The 13,500-nt window shown below is 38.7% G+C and overlaps 1 protein-coding gene across 2 annotated transcripts; it reads right to left on the bottom strand.

The window, feature by feature from the left end:
• On the bottom strand, positions 429-12,958 carry LOC109213293 (mediator of RNA polymerase II transcription subunit 15a). 2 transcript variants are annotated; one of them, XM_019377079.1, is made up of 11 exons: positions 12,535-12,958; positions 11,453-11,564; positions 11,177-11,297; positions 9,288-10,667; positions 8,689-8,759; positions 6,693-6,767; positions 3,839-5,152; positions 3,406-3,741; positions 1,725-1,925; positions 1,547-1,635; positions 429-931 (listed from the first exon to the last, which is right to left on the bottom strand). In XM_019377079.1, exons 1-11 carry the CDS (start codon positions 12,690-12,692, stop codon positions 724-726), a joined length of 4,065 nt encoding a protein of 1,354 aa, XP_019232624.1. In that variant the 5' UTR covers positions 12,693-12,958; the 3' UTR covers positions 429-723. The 2 variants fall into 2 exon arrangements, with proteins under 2 accessions (XP_019232624.1, XP_019232629.1); XM_019377084.1 differs by having other exon boundaries at positions 8,689-8,750.

The following is a 13,500-nucleotide window of genomic DNA, read 5'->3' as shown; positions in this document are numbered from 1 at the left end:
GATTGATAAGGTGATGCATTTTTTGAGAAGAGGACGACGCTTTGAGAAGGAGAAGAAAAAAGAAGAGTAACTTTTTTGGATATGGGTTTTACATACGGGTGGGTATATTTTAATTTGGGTGGGTTTTAAGTTAGGCCTGGGACGATGATATGTACAAATTAATTAAAGCTTTTCTTTTAACCGAACAGGGTTGTTAGTCGTAAGGATAGTCTTGAGCCGTAAATAAAACGTTAAGAGTAATTTTTACAAAATAGGTGGACAAAGGGTATTACTGTACCAACTTCAATAATCTAGGGGCAGTTTTAGTCCTTTTCTAATGAATGAACAAAGACCTTAGGCCTACAACTACTAGATGAGTTATGGACCCCATGTCCTTCCAATTGGGTCAAGACCCACCCCGCCCCCAAACGAGCCATCAGACACTTTAATAATTTAAAAACTTTTCATTCACAGTTCAGAAATACACTGCACAGAATTGCCAGTTTTAAGTAAACAACAAACAACTCAACAGGCAAACTTCGTACATGATTATAAACAACTCGATGGAGAGCAAAAATTTATTCAGCAACAACCAGCATAAACAGAGGATTTTAGGCATTCAGTTCAACATGCCGATATGCAGCCAGTAAAAGGGACCCGCAGAAAGAGCAAAGACAAAGGGTGGATCAAGACAGCAGGAGAGCAAAGCCAGAGATGAAGACAATCTCAGAGATTGATGTTTGATCATGCTGCACTCAAACAATTCTCCCAAGACCCATACTTTGAGCTGAAGGTCCCACCACCACTTTGTTGTGCATATTCAGAAATTACAGCGCGAGCACAAACATCCCAAGTCCTTGCTATGTCTTTTAAAGTCATTGGCTGTGAAAGACTTCGCAAAGAGGCACTAAATCTTGATTTGGCCTTCATGGATAGGTCTTCATACTCCTTACTGCAGCAAAAATAGGTAAAAACCCAGTTTTTAAAAGGATTCACTTTACGAGTTAAAGTGGAGAATATAAGACTAGACAAAGGGTGATCTTCAAAACTTATTTGATAATCTTAACGCAGATCAAAAGGCAGATGTACAATATCTTTTATGGTTTCCCAACGTAGGGTGCTCTAAAATCTCGTATCTCGTGGTCAGTATATTTTCCAAAACTATGGTATTCCATTCGAGTATCAGCATGGCCCCAACATCATTTTTTTTTCTCCTAGTAATTACTCTGTCATCCCTCTCTTCTTTTAGTTTTCTATTAAACCCTGTTCTTTTGTTTCTAGGGAGAAAAATTAACTGACATAGCTTAATGGAACCCTGTTACTACTAGCCCCTGATTGACCATTAGAGAATTCAACTAAATGATTAATCACAAGGACCTTTTGTTCATCATCTTACAACCTTTCACAAATCAACAAGGTATAATGAACATGTCATAAAATCAGATCTATCGATGCTTTATTGACTTATATGTTATAATTCCCCTTTTCAATTATCTCCTTTCCTTTCTCTGTCTTGGCTCATCTCTTTTTGGTACTAAATCAAGAAGACTGCCAAATTTTTCCTCACCTTACTTCAACTGGAAACTTGTCCAACAAAACTGGAGAGCAATTTGGATAATTAGCTGGAACGAGCAATCTCAACGGCTGAATTGGAGACTGCACAGAATTAAACGACCATCAATCAATTATAGAAACAAAAAATGTTATAGAGTTGATGACTGAAGCTCAGTATAAGAAAATCTCACCATCTGTGCAGAAGCATACTGTGACTTTAAGTTTGGACTCAACGCAACGGCAGTGAAGGAACACTTCACAGTAGTGCCTTCACCACCCTCTGTTGCAGCAGCAACTGCACTTGGATCAACACCTTCGTCACTAATTTCTACAACAGTATCGATAAGCTGCCGATTGATATTCTGTATCTCTTCAACCAGTGCATGATTAACCTGCAATAGATTACTAATTATTGTTAGTACACTGTAGGTACAAAACCCAAAAATTGACAGTAAAGCAGTTTTCTTGTCAAAGATCAACACATCAATATGAATGCAAAGTCAAGAAAATCAGCATCTGAAAAAATTATTTGTGATAAAAAAAGTTTATTATGACCTTATGCTGGATATTTTATACGACTGTTACCATTCTAAAAATAAATGTATCTTACATCAGATATTGGATGTCCTACCATCAATAACGATAGATGAAAAGCAAACCAGAGGCGAGCGAAATAACAAAAACTAACACATTTTCCTGTATATGCAAAGAGATCACATACTTTAAGGAATAAAAACACCATTCCACATGTTGGGTTCACAAGCTAGCATGGAATCAAAGCTGTTTCATATTCTCCCGTCTTATAACGTATAATACCTGTTGTCCTGTATTCTGCCAATGCTTGGAATGTTCTCAATTTGTATTTTTGTTTTTCTGTTGAACAAATTTACTCATCTGAGAATCAAGTAACTCTATCAAATGATTAGGCGGGGTTTAAGTCAATCACATTATAGCATAAAGAAACCCAATACAGAAATGAGAGGATCTAAAGCATTCCACCTATCCAAACTCCAGAGAGCCTAGTGCATTTGGGGATTCAAGTCAAAATAGTTCGTAAATAGGCAGTGACTAGACATCTGAAGACAACTTCCAAATCAGACTTAGTTCAACACTAGAATATATTCACACGCTAGTTGCTACAGATGGGATAATGTTGCAATCATATAGATAGAAGGCATATTTTAATTTGCATACAAATTTTTATCCTGTGGCACAGTAGGGTTGAAAAGTTTGTGCTAGAGATTGGATTAGATGTTGTGATATCGTAAGTTAAAGCAGCAGGAACTCGACAGTCTGGTCCAAAGACACACCAACATTAGTCACACCGTGCAAGCCAGCTGAAAGCCTCAGGTTTCTGACAGCATTCAATGTACTGCGTTCATTTAGATCTATACAGCCATCCTATAGTTGGTTCAGATCATTTAGATATACTCACCAGCTGCAAACGCACTAGAGGAGTAAAGCTCATGTCCCGTCTACATAAAGCATGTTTGATTTACACCCACATTATTCTACCCTGGTTATCACAGTTTCCAGAACAGACTTAGAAGTGGTAGTTCGGGTCAAATTTACAGTAGCAGCAGTATAACCAATTAAAGGAAAGAGTAGGCACATGGAATGATAATTAAAAGGAACTTCGAATTGACTTTCACTTTGCGTGCAAGCTGAGACTTCAGGAACTATTCCACTGTATTGCAATTGTTTCATTCTAGTCTCTCTTTGGCCATGGCCAATGACCAGATTTATTTTAACTCTTAAAGTGCACCCGAATGGACCCCTTTCTATTAAGATCCAAAATAATCAACCATGGGGTCTCATGTTCGGATCTGAACTTTTGGACTTCTTTCCTGTAAGTAAGCAGCAGAATATTACCTCAAGTCTAGGTCTTTTGACACTGGATGTTGCTGTTGACTCTAATTCAGATGCTTCTGAACAATTCAACTGCCAGAAACTATCATTTACACTGCCGCTTGATGAAACAACATTGGAAGTTGTGTATCGCTTCATTTTCTTTGTTCCTGTAGGTCCATCCTGTGTAAAGTAATTTCTCGCTTGGAGACGACATTTGGTCATGGCAACCAAATCTTCGCCAACAGCTGCTCTTGATCCATTTCCTGGTGCAGATCCTGCTATTCTGTCAATCATACTGACAACTGAACTGATGTCACTAACTGACGAATTCAATGCTTTGGGGGACATGTTTTTAACCTGAATATAATAAATATGTCAAAAATAGGAAAGGCACGAAGACAGATTTATTGAGATCGCTGAAAATATAAATTAAGTAGAATGGTATTATACGAACCACTTTCATCAAGCGCTCCAATGGTTGTTCAACACTTGACTTGCCAGAAACAGCGGCTGAGACATTCGCATGTGTACCATCCAGACTAGTAAACTCAGCAAGCAAAGGCGAGGCTGATATCCCAGGAGTACCAATTGCAAGGGATTGGGCAGGTGCAGAAGCAACCGTAGCTTGCTGATGCATTATATTTCCAGCCGTTGTATGTAATGCAAGGCCAGTACTAACTTTTTCCGAATCCCCTGGCATTGGAGATGGAGCCAAGGGAGTTGAAGGAGATGGGACAACAAATGGTGAGCTTGTGGATTGGAGAGGAGTCCCATTTTTGGTAAGAGATGCCAACATATTCTGTTGGTCAATTTGCGGAGAAGGATGTTGGGTAACCTGAGGAGATAGTGCCTGATGTATTTGAGGTGAAGAGATCCCTGGCTTCAATTGTGGATGATGAGATCCGACACGCTGGCCAACTGACTGCTGTTGCTGTAAAACTCCCGGTTTCAGACCCATTTGCTGCCTCATCTTTAGGTCATTAGCATCATTCATCTGGTGAAGCTGTGACATCTGGTGGGCTGGCAATTGTGCGGTCTGCTGTTGCTTTGCTTGCTGCTGTTGCATGAACTGCTGTCTATGATAAATTTGATGCTGCATCTGCCGCTGGTGGTACTGCTGTCTTAATTGCTGGTTCTGCAACATTTGCTGCTCGTGCTGTTTAGGAAGTGACTGCTGTAGGACGTTTGAGTTTGGCTGTAGGGAACCAAGGTTTGCCTGTACAGGGTTTGTTCCACTTTGTGAATTTAATGAGCTTATGTTTACCTGTTGAGGACTGTTAACAGGATTCTGTTGTAAAGAGCCAGTAGCCACCTGCTGCAGTGAGTTCAATGAATTACCCTGTCCCAAATCCACAGTGGAACCAGACTGTACTGTATTTACCATGTGTTGCTGAGAGTTGGAAATTGTTGATACACCAGATAAAGAATTATGCTGCAAGTTGGTGATATTATTCTGCTGCATTGCTGCCATGGAACCCTGTACGGGTTGCATAGGTGGATTACCTTGGCCATCAAGAGATTGTGGTTGCTGAAGCTGCATGGAAGGCTGAGGAAGTTGCCCTTGCAATGGAGGAGTAGGTTTGCGCGGCCTATTGGAATTAAGAAAGAAACTTATGTGCTTCTCAACCTGAAGCAGTTTCTCCTTGTGAGAAGGTTGAATATCATGCTTGTTAAGCCGCAAGAATACCACAACACGTTCCAGCGTCATCTTGAACACCTTGAGCTTTTCAATTTGCTCAGTCTGAGGGCGCTGAGGAAGAGAATCATGCTTAAAATCAGAAAAAAAAATCAGTTAGTCACAGCCATGCTTCTTGCCCATTGCTAACTTTTAATAGTAGTGCTTTAAGTACCTCCCACAGCCAAGAAAAAGGAGTGAAAACTTAAGAAAGGGCTTAAAGAGACGAATAACGTAGTTGGCTAGCCAGCTGCCCACATTCCAAAAAAGTGTTGACTTAAGTGCTTTTAAACTCAGATATATCAAGCCCATGCCCGAAGAATTCGGAGGCCCTTATCCCTTCCCCAAAAGGAAAAGAGACTAACACCAAAATTGCATCTACATCACAGTGTCTGACTAGATATGTGCGCATAATCCTTTTATGGTGTCCACCACCCCCTCTACTTCACAATCGTATACAATGCTGACACAGACAAATGATGCATATGTAAGAAATGAAAAGGAATTAACCGCACCATTCCCACTATGAAAGTACTGTTTCTCAAGATGACAGGAAAGGAACTAAAGATGCAAAAATGAGAATTTAGAGTTTTGAGCTTTCTGCAGCAATTCTCAGTTAGATAATTTTCTAGGATTACCTATGGGCATTGCAAGGAGTTTGTATCAAATATATAAATTCCATAAAACATACGTACGAAGGAGCAATAATAGGGGTAAAAATTTGGAAAGAGATAGAGAGTTTCCAACAACTGTTGATTTATAAAATGAATCTGATACCAGTACTGTTTACCTAGTTATGGACGAACTAACAATAGAATACAAAATGCAGTACCACGGTGCATGCTATACGCAAAAAATGTTGTGAATTTGATGAAACTTGTGAGGAAGTCGATTTTTTTTCAAACTATGACAAAGCACTTAAAGGTCAATGGTTTTAGGATAAGTAGAAATAAGAGAAAATACATGCTTTGCAAGTATTGTCCCAGAAGAATGATAAGAAATGAGATCAAGCAACATGGTAATCCGTGAATGCCAATTCCAATATATGTGCTTATTTTCCAAGAAAGACATGATAGATAAAACATAATACCAAAATTAAACTATAATAATAGAAACGGATGAGCATTAAGGGGGCATTACACAATAAAACAGTTCTGACACTAGCATTGCCGTACGAATATTGGACTTCTAAGGCCCAACATATCCATAAGCCAAATATCGTAGAAATGCACATGTTAAAATAGATGTATGATCACACAAGATTTGACAAGCTTTTTTTATTCCAAAAAAATAGAAATGATCACATCTAACGGAGGGTTCAAGTAGCAAAGATAAAGGTTAAAATCAGATGTTGCATTCTGTTTAGACTCGTATATTTGGTGGGATATGTGTGAAATTAGAGAACCTATAATTTTCTATGTGATTGGAATGAAATGAGCTTGAATATAACAGAATGGGTATAAACAATTAGTATAGCCGACGACCTCAACAAGTTGGGATTGAATAGTAGTTGATTGAGATCTATAAATACCTCATATTATATCAAAACATAGTATATCAAGCATGCTGCACCATACAGCTAGTAGAAATACTTCAGAAATGACAATAATGGAATAAAATGCTGATGACATACCTGCTGCACTTTAGCAGCAATTTTCTGGTATAGATCATTGAGCTCTGGTAAATACATCTCCCTCATAGACTTGATCTGCATTAATATTTTCATCAAGTCAATTACGCAAATATCAGATTGCATTCCCAGGTGGACAGGTAATTAGATCAACTATTCTATGCAGTAAAGAATCTTCTGGATAAAAAGGCTAAAAGTGAAGTAGAAGAAGAAGACTACAACTGATTAAAGACCATTTTGCACGAATCAGCGTGTGAATGGTAAAATAAGCAACTAAGTTTGGCTTCCTTTAGCTTCTTGGTACACATTTCAGCTCATATCGAGGGTCAACTTCCAAGATGTGATCATAGACCAGCCCGGCCAGGAGGAAAACATAGGGTCGCTTTTTTTTTTTTACAGATAGTTTGGGAGACATAATTTGGTTTAGTAGTCGGCGTCATATTTTTTTAATTTTTCCATTTTACACCTTATCATCAATGAAGCAAAACGAGGGTAAACAGTGGAAATAACATCAATGTAGTCGGCTTGACAAGTAAAAAAATGGTGTAGAGTATATAGAACATGTTAATGTTATATGTTTATTCTTGGAGAACTCAACGTATACCAACTTATTCCTAGCTGGTGAACCAAGTCGAGTACTTAAAGTAGAAAAGGCTGGGGAGGCGGACCCATTATCCACCAAGTTTCTCAACTCAAAACAACGAATTTCTGTTATCCCCAAAAATAAAAAATGTATACCAACTAATACAGATGAATGGATGTCTTTTCGCAGAGAAAAACATTTTCTTATAGCTATGTATTCAAATTGGAAGGGGAACCTTGGCGTAACTGGTAAAGTTGTTGCCATGTGACCAGGAGGTCACCGGTTTGAGCCGTGGAAACAGCCTCTTGCGGAAATTCCAAGGTAAAGCTGCGTATAATAGACCCTTGTGGTCCAGCCCTTCCCCGGACCCCGCGCATAGTGGGAGCTTAGTGCACCGGGCTGCCCTTTTTCATGTATTCACATTGTCTTCCTCAGTTCGATAGCATTAGTGTTAGTATGATATCTTTTTGTTCATAGATTGCTATTACTATCTAATGTTTAACTGCTATCTTGGCTTCGGTCTTCTTTTTATCTTGTTGTTGTTCCTACTTTTTGCCATTACTTCTTTTTCATCATTTCTTTAGCCGAAGTCTCTGCCCTTCCAAGGTAGGGATAAGGCTGTATACATCTTACCCTCCCCAGATCCCACTTGTGAGAACTCACTGGGTTTGTTATTGTTGTTGTTGTTGTCGTCATGTATTCACATTTTCACTTCTTCCATGAATAGGTTTACCCTTCAAACTAGAAATAAAATTCTTAGTTTTTAGTAAATAAAGCAAATTGGGTTCATACCATGGACCTTGACCCGAACTTACGGACATATTACCTCATGAATTTAGATAATAGATCATAGCATTCATCTATTTCTAATTTTTGGTAACCAATTGATTTATCAAATTCTAGTTCACTTCTCAATTATGCTAGTAGAAAATGTAAAGAACGTCTAGTATTTTTTTTAATTATAATGGATTTGAGACTGGCTTACATAAAGCGACATGGACAGTGATGATTTATGTAACCGGCTCCAACTTGATGATTTATATAGCCGGCCCCAACTTACTTGGAATTGAGACGTAGTTTTTGTACTTCACTTCTCAATTGAGAATATATCAATTTCTAACAAGTTATCGGTAACATGTTCAAGTTTCTATTTCCTCTACGAATTGGAATACCATAAAAGTACCTTGCACGGCGGGGCATGACTATAAATTTAGCTGAACATTTATTTTGGTAAATCTCCTTTATTACTCCATCAGTCACAGGAAATATTTCACAACATTCAGCTTTTCCTTATATTGTTATAACCAGCTAGTTTATCAAAATCCACATCAATTGCCAAAATGTTCCAGCAAGTCATCAGTAATATCCTCGGTTTTCAACATCTTGTGCAAATAAAAATACCATTGGAAACAATACCTTCTGGTAAACCTCCTCCTGCAAATCAGCTGCATTTGCATTTCCCGTCTGAGCTGTAGAATCTAAAGATGCTACAAATAAACCAAAGGTTGAGGATAACCAAAATTTGACGGACTTGACTCCTTACATCATTAAAATTTCAGGGAAATTTTGGGATAAAAACAGTGTTAGATATTTCAGGTAGTATTCATACATTTTTTTTCTGATTAAGAAACTATATTCATACATACTAATTGCCATCTAAATGTATAGGGTCCTACTGACTGGGTATTTGGTAAAATACTAATATTCCATAAATGTAAAAATAAACTAAGATTTCCATATTTTACTTAAAAGCCAATTGCACATTTGGGATCTCATTCTTTCTGAGTTTCCATGATAGTATGGTTAAAGCTGAACAAAACAGCAACATCACACTTGGTCACATCTCTACCTCTCAAGACTAATCATTCCAAATTAATTGGTGTACTTCCAAGAAAAATGTAAGCCAGTGGTTCAAATAGTTAGACGTCCTATTATCCTTCACATAGAAAGCAAGAGAGGTGGAAAATTTCTAAGAATGCCAAACTGCTAAAGCTTTTATTAAGAAAAATACTTACTTGATGAGGCTTCTGGTGCGGCTCTTTGTGATTGATATAGCTGCTTCTGCTGTTCCATTACATTCTGCTGTTGAAGCAAGGGGCCTGATGTTTGAAGCCTCTGTTGCATTTCCCTTTGCAATTGATTTGTCTGTTGCTGCAAACCCAAAGGTGGTTGTGATTGACTCTGAGACATCATTTGCTGTTGCGCTGGCTGCGACTGAGATTGTTGACCTTGACTTGGTAACAAGGTTGTACCACCCTGCAGCATTTGTTGCTGTAGAGGAACTTTTGATTGTTGCAACATATGGATAGGGTGCTGATTAGATGGCACGCCAGAGTTGCCAGGTTGTTGACTTCCAGTCAACTGTTGCTGCTGGACCCCAGCAATATTACTTTGAGAGCCCAACTGCTGCTGATGCATATTTTGAAGATTGTTTTGCTGATTAAGTAACTGCTGCTGCTGCAGACTGCTATAGTTGTTCTGTTGGCCCACTATCCTCTGCTGCACATCAGGCATTGTGTTTTGTTGGCCTATCAGTTGGTTCTGCTGGAGATTTGTAGCATTTGCCTGCTGTGCAATCAGCTGTTGTTGCTGTTGCTGTTGTTGCTGGTGCTGTTGGGCTGGTAAAATTGGTTGCTGTAGCATTGCCGATTGCTGTTGATGAAGCATGGGAGCCTGCTGCTGTCTCATAACTGATTGTGATCGTTGGTGAAGTACAGACTGAGTTGACTGTTGAACAGTAGACTGTTGGTTCTGCTGAAGGTTGGACAAAGAAGTTGATTGCATTGAAGAAGGTTGCATCATAGTTTGCTGAGAAGATTGTATCTGAGTAGGCTGTAGAAGGTTTTGTTGCTGTTGCTGTTGTTGTTGTTGTTGTTGCTGCTGGTCCTGCGGCTGTTGCTGCTGCTGCTGCTGTTGCATGTGAGATTGCATCATGGACTGTTGCGTGCTTCCTGGCTGAAATTTCTGCTTCATCATTTGATGATGCATCTGCTGCTGGTAAAGATATTGCTGTGATGTCTGGGACTGCTGCTGTTGCTGTTGAGAAACAACCTGTTGTCTCCCCTGCATTTGCCTCTGAGAATTAGCAACCATATTGGAAGGCATGCCTTGCCCAATGGCATTTCCTACTGAGTTTTGACCAACATTTTGCATGTTTTGCATGGTCTGCAAATTTGCGTTCTGGCCCATGACATTTGGCATAGTAGCCTGCGTCAAATTGCTCACAGGAGGAAGTGCAGGAGTCAAACTTGCAGAATTTTGCAGCCCAGTTGATGGCATGTTGTTCTGAATGTTCTGCTGCAACAGTGGTTGCCGTGTTTGAGTTTGATTGGCCACCATAGGTACAGGAAGTTGCTGTGCTTGGCTGTTAACTTGGGACTGCATGCTGTGGGATCCTACAGAAATGAAAATAAAACAGTCAAGATGCTTTCAATTAAATAACAAACATAGCAAGAAAAGCTAGCAAGTATTTTACAGTTTAAGATACGAGAAAAAGGAGCCATTTGATTTGCAAAAACTAATCCCAAAATACTACATGAGAACTCTGATTAAGTTCTTATTATTACACAAATAAACAACAGTATGTAGTACTGTAAATGGTCCGCTTTTCTTTTGTTCCTTTCTTTTTTGGGGGGGGGGGATAGCTAAGAAAGGACGAATAGTCAGAAAGTAAATAAGCAGCACTTTAAGGGGCTAGGACTCCGACCTAGAGCACAAAGAATACTTACGAAGAGTAGTCACCTAAAATATTATAGATAACTCAAAGATTAGTTCCAGTACGCTTCGTAGCTAGACATAGCAAAAAATTTCAACAGCGGAACAAAGTAAATTAGGTATATAAAGCATCCTCTCAGACAAAAGATTTGCATATGTGAAATACAGCACATGATGTTTCATCACTTACCTGGCCCAAGGGCATTCTGACCACTACTTGCAGCATTGGGCTGCATAGAATTATTAATAGGATTTTGAGATTTGGTCTCCATAGTTAGCATCTTTAAAGATATTTTCCGCAGATAATCTTGCTGCAACATTAAATAAATTTGAGTTAAAAAAAGCACACAATGTGTCTAGATGACTGGAAAAGATAAATCCATGAACACAAGCAAGAATAACGTCAACAACGTGGAGAACAAGTTGCATTTGTTCAAACAACTAGAAATAAGGTTATACTGCATACCTGACTTGTAGCAGCCGTATAGATCTTTTCCTCAAACCTCACTGCAATTTTCTTAAGCTCCTGAACTCCTTCTTGCCCAGAGACAGGAAGGTGCCTCTTTAAGGTCTCCATTCTATACAGCCATATCAATAAAAAATCAGCTTAAAATTCTGAAATAGCAGTATCCTGGTAAAAGTTTTTTAAAAATAAAAATATTTTGACATTACATCCTGCTGTGACAGTGTAGTTAAAGGCTTGCTTGAAGCACGCTTAGGCCCTGAAGCTAGGTGAAGCCCAGGTTGTGTGCTACATTACATCCTGATTTGACAGTGTAGTTAAAGGCTTGCTTGAAGCACGCTTAGGTCCTGAAGCTTGGTGAAGCCCAGGTTGTGTGCTTTGCGCGCTTAATTGGCGCTTTAGTGTAGGTTTCAAGGTACCAGTCTTTAAGGTCACTATAGCGCATATATATAGCTTAATTACAGTTTTTTCATTCTTTTCCAATAATTATTATTTGTGTTTATAGTTACAGTTTCTTGCACAACGTTTCTACTTTTCATTTTTTCTTCATTGGCATTTTTCTTCACTAAAGCCCAAGCTTAAATTGCGCTTTGCTTAAAGCTCCAATATACTTTTGACTACTCTGGTTGTGAAAGCCTAAAACCTGTTTAACAATATCAGTTATAATCCAATCAATAACTTGTGCTGCAACCTGTCATTTCACCATATTTAGAACAAAATGTAAATCATAGAGTAATATCTAGTCTATGGCATAAACTTCGTAGTAGCCCACCTAGTAATCAGGGCGGAGCTAAAGGTAAGGAAGGGGTCGTCCTGAAATTACACTGTGCAAGTAGGGTAAAAAACAATTATTTTTGTAACTGTTGAATCCCCTTAACATATGGGAAGCTCTAGTATAGCAGTTTTGAAGTATTTTGAATCCCGTTGTTAGAATTTCTGGCTCCGCTACTACCAATAATAAGAATACCCAATTCGCCTGCAGAACTGAGTTTTCACAAAAAGGAACCCTAAATTCAAAATTAAAATCATTGACATATAAAAATATAGTACAAGCTGCAAAATTAGAAAAAAGGAAAATTACTTACATCTTGTTGACGATCCTTTGACGAGAATCGGGTAAAAGTTGAGTGCGCCAATCACCGGAATCCATAGCTCCGGTGGGAGGTCCGGCAGCAGCAGCACCTTCACCACCCCCTTGAGCTTGAGCTTGAGCCTGAGCAGCCCTCCAATTATTCCCATCCATATCTCAATTTTCTGATCGAATCAAATTCCTTGCTTCCGATCAAAGAAAAATGAGAACAAGAAAAATACAGAATACAGAATCAGATTACAAGCGTATACGTTTCCTCATGTAAAAAAAGAAAAAAACAATTGTCAAAATAACACTGTTATTAATTTTAAACATTTATGCGTAGACTGGATCGAAACTGGCGAATTATTTCGGCTTTCTAAATGGAGAAAGAAAAAAATTTATCTGACTACACACGTCTGTCTCTCATGCGAGCAGCCGCCGTTGAGTCAAAATTTAGAATTTGGGCCATTTTACAGGGATAAATTCAAAAATAGCCAGATTTACAAGTGGTCATTCAAAAATAGCCAAGTTTCAAAAGTAATCAAAATTTAGCCACTTTTCATATAAAGATAAATCTGAGCAAAAATACTGTTCAAAACCCGAAAAATACGCCAGTATATTATGCTGGAATTCCAGCATAAGTATACTTGAACTCCAGCATATTATACTGGAGTTCAAGGATAAGTATGCTGGAACTCGAGCATAATATGATGGAGTTCCAGCATAAGTACACTAGAACTCCAACATAATATACTGGAGTTCCAGCAAAGTATACCGGTCCAGTATAATACGCTGGAAGTTCATACACAAGTGCTCGAATCTCCAGTATATTATGCTGGAACTTTCCGTGTGTTGGAGTTCCAGCATAATATGCTGGAAGTTCATACACAGGTGCACCGAACTCTAGTATATTATGCTGGACCGGTCTTGTTGCAGCAAATAGTGGCTATTTTCATTTGACTTGGTAAACGCTGGCTAT

This window comes from Nicotiana attenuata, chromosome 2, assembly GCF_001879085.1.
Source record: "Nicotiana attenuata strain UT chromosome 2, NIATTr2, whole genome shotgun sequence".
In the NCBI taxonomy this organism is placed as follows: domain Eukaryota; kingdom Viridiplantae; phylum Streptophyta; class Magnoliopsida; order Solanales; family Solanaceae; genus Nicotiana; species Nicotiana attenuata.
This window is presented reverse-complemented; position numbering and strand designations above follow the sequence as displayed.